Source organism: Zerene cesonia, chromosome 11 (genome assembly GCF_012273895.1).
Source record: "Zerene cesonia ecotype Mississippi chromosome 11, Zerene_cesonia_1.1, whole genome shotgun sequence".
Lineage (NCBI taxonomy): Eukaryota > Metazoa > Arthropoda > Insecta > Lepidoptera > Pieridae > Zerene > Zerene cesonia.
Window position 1 is genome coordinate 6,418,405 of NC_052112.1, and position 8,207 is coordinate 6,426,611.

The following is an 8,207-nucleotide window of genomic DNA, read 5'->3' on the forward strand; positions in this document are numbered from 1 at the left end:
TAATCAAATGGATTTAATATTTGCCACTCATAATCATTTAGAAAACCAGGAGGGTTGTGGGTGTGTAAAATGAGTCGTTTTTATTTCAAAATGCTGCATTTGGAACCTTTCAAATTCAGTTCTCAAAGGAGTAGTGCGCTGTAGAAATAGGTCAAGCGCTTCCCTATCATGAATAAAAAAAAAGGTGAAATGCACGGTGTAAGAACGATAGGTAAGACGTTAATAAACACTTTATAATTTTTGTAAATCAACAGAAAATAAATGAAACGTCGCTATTTAAATTATGATTTAAGTTGTCTTAATTTGTTAACATGGTACATAATTGATTTCTCTCAGAGTCGATTGAATCTATACATCAATAAAGTTCCTTGTTTATGTTGTCGATTTAAGATAGTATTCATCATCAGTTTCAATAATTAAAACCGTGAATTGAGATGGGAAATTGGCATTAGATTTAACATCAGCTTGACGCTTGACAGTGACAGTTGTGATTTGACAGTGAATTAGGGTCAGTAAAATTTTCGCTGCGGTTTATTTTTCATTGTAATTTAATATATTTTAATATAGTAATTACATAAATGATCAATGGACTTACTCATATTTTAAAAATAAATCAAAATGTTTTATTTTAAATCATATTTCACACATAAATTAAAGTTTACATTAAAGACTATAGAGTTATAAATTAACATCTAGTGAGATCGTATAATTATAAGTGAAATCACTTGTCACCCACTAACGATGCTTTTTTACGAGAGGATATTTCAATGGCTAGGACATCTAAAGCTTTCCCGGGTCATAGTTATGGTTTCTGTGATACTGTTTCTAGTACCACTCTTCACACACTATTATTTGTCTAAGGTAAAGTTAAATAAAGGAGTTGATATAAACATTCTTTCAAAGAAAGCCTGGTTTCAAATTATAATTGATATTAAGTTGAAAATTTTTTTATTATTTCCATTGGCAAGAGATCCTATAATTATCTGTGCTTGTTGATTTATGGTCCTTATATTCAAGTGCAGTTTTATCATAATTTTCAGTATGAGTCTTCCTCTTCACTTGGGTTGAATGCAATGCAGCACACATTGGAAGCACTGGACGATATCTCAACAATTAATGCAGATGATCTTAAAATTAGAATAAAAGAAATGCTTAGAATAAAGGTATTTTAAGTTGAAATAATATAGATTGGAAAGTTATTTTTCTAGTATATTAATAAGGATAAATGTGATTCCTTTTAACAAAATCGGAACAATATAGTGCACTATGTTTAACCTTTGACTCATAATGGTAATAGATTATATTAATAAAATTACATTACATTAAGCTAAATACTAAAAGTGTTTTTAAATTTATGCTTTCTATAGAGTCCCCTTAATTATGAACACTTGGAATGTCATATTAAATTATATGGCAAATGTGCTAGTACAATAAGTATTTAATGCTTACATTGCATGCGATTTGTGTTTTTCTTTTTCCTTTGGATTGTTAATCATAACAGGTAAACTCTTGATATAATTACTGAAAATTTTTTTTTGCTTTAAAAATAAATAATGAAATAAATATTTAAGCGAAGGTACATTGAAGCAAATATATATTTTTTGCTGTTTTTGTTGATGGTATTGAACCCTTAATGCAAAAGCCTGACTCGCTCTTTGTTGGTGGTGGGTTACTTATAACATGGCAAAATAAAGCTGAAAGAATGTTTTCTTTATTATTTATTTATTTATATCTTCAACAATATTGTACAAAGGAAAAAACTTAAGAGTAACGTTTAAAAACAGTACAATTTATTGGGCACTCAGAAGTAATGAAAAGTATGTAAATAATTTAAGATATATTTACTCTTTGAAAAGAACTAATAGAAATTTTTGAACTTTTTAGGCATCAGTCTCAACTGAATTACGTGAATTAGAAGAAAAACGAGGACGTCTGCAAAAAGAAGCGGCAGCCGCGAGTGTGAAGGCTGATAATGTGAAAGCAGAATATGCGCGCGCATCCGCAGAGTTGCAACGTTTGCGAGTATCCGCCGACCAAGCACGACTCGCGCAACTTGAAGCAATTCGCAGAGATTCTCCAGAATTAGCTCCACCTAACCAAATCCTTCCGTCGCAACCTCCGCCTGTCTTATCCCCAGTGTCCCCTTCATCCGAAGTACACTGCCGTATGCACTCGTGCTTTGATCATTCACGGTGTTCCTTAACATCTGGATTTCCTATATACTTTTATGATCCAGATGTTCATTCACCTCTTGCTGGAGCGGAGGTGGATGGCTTTCTTAAAACAACATTACGGCAAACTTTAAGTTATAATGCACACCTGACACATAATCCAAATGAAGCTTGTCTCTATCTTGTTCTGATTGGAGAAGCATTTCCCACTACAAAAGGCCCATCGTAAGTTAGCCTAATATTAAACAATATTATGTTTATATGGCAATATAAAAAGAAAATGTATGCTAAGTATTGCTATTCCAGCTCAACACCGGAAACCTACCAACTAATGTTGAATGAAACTGCAGTTAAAAGCCTCCCTTATTGGGGCGGCGACGGCCGAAATCACGTTTTATTGAATTTAGCGCGACGAGAACTTTCAGTGGGTTCTGGTGATGCATTTCAAGGGGCTTCGACGGGGCGAGCCATGATAGCTCAGTCTACTTTTACACTGCAGCAGTTTAGACCGGGTTTCGATATTGTTACTGCCCCAGCATTGGGACCGCCTGGAGGTGATGTTTGGGCTGAATGTGCACCGATTGCACCTGCAAGAAGAAAATACTTACTTAGGTAAATGCTCAGTGGAGTTTTACTTTTTATTTTGGTAAGTGATATTAGTATCTATTCATAATACTGATTTAGTTTTCAGGGTTCGAAGTCGCCTGTTGCAGATTTGAGCAAGGAAGACGATAAACAGTTGATAGAATCATTGCAAAAGACAGCAAAAACTGCTCCTGCTTCAGATGTGTTCTATTTGCAATTCGAATGTGATCCATCAGTGGATCGACGAGCAATTCGGTCCATCGGAGATTGGGCGCTCTGCGGTACGGATCGTTCCAGACGTGCAATACTTCGAGATTCAACTTTTGTTTTAATACTAGCACCTGCTGATCAGAACTATGCTTCTACAGCTCTTTTGCAAGCGAGACTGTATGAAGCATTACGATCTGGTGCTATCCCGGTCATACTCGGTGGAGACAGAATCCGTATGCCATATGACGAAGTTCTCGATTGGCGCCGAGCCACTCTAGCATTGCCTAAAGCGCGTGTAACAGAATTACATTTCTTGCTCCGAGCATTGTCAGATGCAGATTTACTGGCGTTTAGAAGGCAAGGCAGGGTTCTTTGGGAAAGATATCTAAGTTCATTACAAGCGAGCATTGACACATTACTGGCTGTGATACGGACGCGATTGAATATTCCTGCTCGACCGGCAGCTCCCACGTTGGGGACACCTGCTTTTAATGAGTCTTACTATCCCATGAAAGTTGAACCACCTGCGGTTGATTCAGAACCGGAAGAGACTCTCGGACCCTTGGAAGCTCCATATCCGAGTCCAGCATATCGGCGAAATTATTCGTTGCTTTTGTTACACGGTTATGAGATGTGGAATGACTGGGGAGAACCGTTCGCGATATATCCGCAATTACCCTGGGATCCGCCGGTTACATCAGAGGCTCGATTTATGGGGTCAGCGGCGGGCTTTAGACCCATCGGAGCAGGTGCTGGAGGCTCTGGGAAGGAGTTCAGCGAAGCTCTAGGTGGGGACAGGCCTAGAGAACAGTTTACAATAGTGATATTGACGTATGAACGAGAGGCGGTACTCGCAGCGGCGCTCGCGCGGTTACGTGGATTGCCGTATTTAAATAAGGTCAATAATTATTTCATGTTATAAGTTCTCTGGTGTGTAAATAATCAAAAACATTAGTAGTTTCATTAATCAGACCAAGGTTCTTAATTTTTTTTTTAATTGACCGAATTGTTAAAAAGATCATGTTATCTTTATTAGATTATTACTTAACATCTTGATCGGCGTGAATAGATATAGTCTTAGGTAAAAAATATGCTTTTATTAGAGAGTAAAAAATATTCCACGAGAGACTACTATATGATATAGTTTATAGAATATAGAGATACTACATGGGTTCGAATTGCTTCAGAACTATAATACAGCTTCATTATTATATGCGTAAAATCTAAAGTTTACATTGAGTTTACACTTGGTCCACCGGCCGGATGCGGCCGGAGTCGATCGCGCCGAACATTTAAGCGAATTTCGATTGAGGGATTCCGTATACGTCACCAGGTGGTAGTAGTGTGGAACGGCGTTTCGGGTCCGCCGGCCAGCCAGGCGTGGCCGGAGTCCGGCGCGCCGGTGGCGGTGGTGCGCACGCAGCGCAACTCGCTGAACAACCGCTTCCTGCCCTACCACCTCATCGACACCGAAGCGGTGCTGTGCGTTGATGATGACGCGCACTTGCGACACGATGAAATTGTCTTCGCCTTTCGGTGAGACTAAATGCACGTTATGTCGTTGTTATGATCCTATCGATGAATATTGATAACATCTATTTGTCGTTGAGACACACGAGTATGTTTGATTATAGTGACAGGCAAAAGAAATGTTTCTATCGTAAAGTAGTTAAATTGTTAGGGTCTAATCTGTCAGGTAAAAATTTCGTTACGAAAAATGATGATGCTGCGGATGTCGGTGGTGTTCATAAATAATTATTTCCTCCAATACTAGACTAAATTGTTTCATCCTCAAACAGTTAATGATTTCTGTCATAATGATTGTTTTGAAGATAAGATAATGACATATAATAAAGTATAAAACAAACACCATATATAAATAAGTTGTACAATTTTCAGGGTATGGCGTGAGCATCGGGATAGAATCGTGGGTTTCCCTGGAAGATATCATGCGTGGGATCTTAACTTTAACAATGGCTTCCTCTACAATTCAAATTACAGGTAACATTGTTTTAAAGAGACATATCTTACGAGTTTAAAATTAGAGAATACTATGTTAAATGTAATGTAATATTCTTCGATAACGCCCCTATATGTAACATTCCTGCCAGATATTCTATATGTTAGAGGTGGTGATAATGATTAAGTGATGAGAAAAATAACAAGACATGTTTGCAATGAAAATTTTCTAGCCATAATTAAATGGGTAATATGATTTAATCTCCAATGCCAGTTACAGTCGATATTTTCTATCAATATATTCATGAGATGGCGATGATGATGATGATTATTACAATGGTGAGTGGTGACGGTGATGTATCTTGTTGCGATCTGCGTGTACAGTATCCATGTGCATTACAATCGCAACAATCTTCCATCAAAGTATTTACCTAAATTACGTAATTTATTGATAATTACAATGACGGTGATGATGATGCTGATAATGCTTATGACAGTGATGGTTGATTATGAATGTGTTGATAATGAATGTGACGTTGTTGATGTCAGTGATGGTGAAAATTAGTCATGATGAATATGATGATAATTTCGAAGCTAATGATGATGATGATGATGAATGTGATGATGCTGGTGACAGTGATGGTAATGATAAGGTTGATGCGAAAATTGTTCACAATGTTTTGAATGTGGAATTAGAATGCATATTGAAAGAGGAAATCCGCGGTGTCCAGCTGCGAGCTGAGCATGGTGCTGACGGGCGCGGCGTTCGTGCACCGCTACTACCTGTGGGCGTACTGGCGCGCGCTGCCCGCCGCCGTGCGCGACTACGTCGACGAGTACATGAACTGCGAGGACATCGCCATGAACTTCCTGGTCGCGCACATCACCAGGAAGCCGCCGGTCAAGGTGAGCGGGGAGTAACGTGTAGAAATAACCTTTGTCACTCTTTAGCCTTTTAATTGAAATGCTTTTAAAACATCCCCACTTTATTAAAAAATTAGCGGTCCGCCCGGCTTCGCCCGTGGTATATATATGGCCTATAGCCTTTCTCAGATAAGTGCGCTCAAACAAACTCTTTAGCTTTGTAATATTGTAGTATAGAAAAGGCCGCAGTGATAATGACGTCATCGATGTTCCTTTTTCTCTTGCCAACTGTATATACTATCTAACTATATATATTATATTTTATGTGTTTAGAATATAAATAGATTTGTTGTGTAGGTGACGTCTCGCTGGACGTTCCGGTGTCCGGGGTGTCCGGTGACGCTGTCGGCCGACGAGACGCACTTCCATGAGAGACACAAGTGTATACAGTTCTTTTCGCAGGTAATTGTCGAAGTTTGCCCCTGTCGTAGCTTTTAAATCATGTACTACTAGCTGCGCCCCGCGGTTTCACCCGCGTAAGTCCGTATCCAGTAGGAATATCGGGATAAAAAGTTGCCTATATGTTATTCCATTCGTCCAGCTGTCTACGTACCAAAATTCATTGCAATCGGTTCAAGTAGTATTTGCGTGAAATAGCAACAAACACACACAGATCCTTACAAACTTTCGCGTTTATAATAATAGTAGGGTTAGTAGGATAGATGGAATCGATTGAGTGTAGAGTGTAGTAATGTGTTCTTCCCCATTTTAAGTAATTATTTTGTGGGAGTCGACTATGCTTCGGTACGAAATGGACCAGCTCGGAGCCGGAAGTCCGTATCTTTTTCAGTCCTTTCCATATATAGCCTCTGCAAATGTTTATGGTTCGCTTACTATCAGGCGACCCACGAGCTCTTTTGCCAACTGTCGCGTGCAAAAATCATACACATTCATAGCTTTTAGTTATCGTTGCTTTTATGTGAATGTCTACGTCAAACCTACGTTTCTTAAAAAAATTTTGTGAGAATGCATTGAGATGTCTGTGTCAAAGACCGTACAATTTGTGTCTATTAGTATTCAGAAAAAATATATCATAAATTAATTATTGTATTAAAAACAAAAATAGATGTCGTCGTTCGTCGTTGGCCTATTCAATCTGTGACAGATTATATATGCAGCTTCATTTTAATCTCTTTTTTTTATTGTTATTATTATAAATTCAAATAGCATTTTATTAAAAACAAAAATAGATGTATATAATTTATTTTTACAGGTGATGGGTTACACGCCGCTCCTCTCGACGCAGTTCCGCGCCGACTCGGTGCTGTTTAAAACACGAATACCTCACGACAAGCAAAAATGCTTCAAGTTTATATAGATATTATCATATAAGTATCATGCTTGTAGGAATAATAGTATAAATAAGAAATAACGCGCTTTTGACGACTTTGTAGTACATTTTGACGTGAAATAGAATAGATTTCTATAAATGTTCTTGTGCTGTATCAGTATGGAATTGTATTATTGAAATTCTTTAAATTGATTTAATTTCGGAGCGTTATGATTTTGTATTCTTTTGTATATTAGTCTTTAAAAAATATTAGAAAAATTCCTAAAAAAATTGTTGAGCGTCTCCTTCTTTAACATTAATCTTATCAGAAATCTCATCAATGTTTTCTTGGTTGTAAAATTGGCAGATTTTATGATAAGACATATTAATTAAAGTTCAGCTTGATTCTCAACGGTATTTAAGTATTTCGTACAAGAAATTTCATCGGTTTATTCATGTTAAACACGAAATATAATTTTAGAAAATTAAATTATTAAAAATTTTGTGAAATATGTCGCTTTGGTATAATAAAATGACAAGCTATCATATTTCTAATCCCATCACATATATCATTATAAAAGCTACGCCATATACGACCAAAGTACTAAACTTACATCTATTTTGACGACGATTTTTGTCGTAAAGTTGTAATTACTAGTCTAATTTTGTATTCGTAGTATTTTAACTGTTGTAAATATTGTGTACAATAGATAAAAGTAAATATAATCTTTTGGTTCATCCAGGTCCAGTTCTTGGGGAATATTGTGTAATGTGTAATTACTATACAATAATTTGTAATGAAAACTGTTGCATTATCAAGATAAATAAAAGAAGAAATAAATAATGGATAAGAATTTTTATTAAATTCGGTTTATTTTGATATTTTTATTTTGTTTTATTTTATAACAAATATAAACAATATAGTTAAGACTGATAACTCGTGTATTTTTTGTTAAAATGATTTCCAAACGTATTATATTATATTTAAGTTATATTGTGTAATTTTTTTATATATATTAAAGGGAATTAATATTACGTTATGAAATCATATTTTTATGTTTTATTTTCTAACATTCCAGATTGATAAG

At 36.3% G+C, this 8,207-nt stretch overlaps 1 protein-coding gene across 1 annotated transcript; it reads left to right on the plus strand.

Moving 5' to 3' along the window:
* The first annotated feature begins 492 nt into the window (after positions 1-492).
* Positions 493-7,990, plus strand: LOC119830202 (exostosin-3). Its single transcript, XM_038353116.1, has 10 exons — positions 493-861; positions 1,041-1,163; positions 1,885-2,396; positions 2,478-2,783; positions 2,856-3,864; positions 4,300-4,502; positions 4,866-4,967; positions 5,657-5,831; positions 6,147-6,251; positions 7,063-7,990. Exons 1-10 carry the CDS (start codon positions 742-744, stop codon positions 7,165-7,167), a joined length of 2,760 nt encoding a protein of 919 aa, XP_038209044.1. The 5' UTR covers positions 493-741; the 3' UTR covers positions 7,168-7,990.
* The last annotated feature ends 217 nt before the right edge of the window (positions 7,991-8,207 follow it).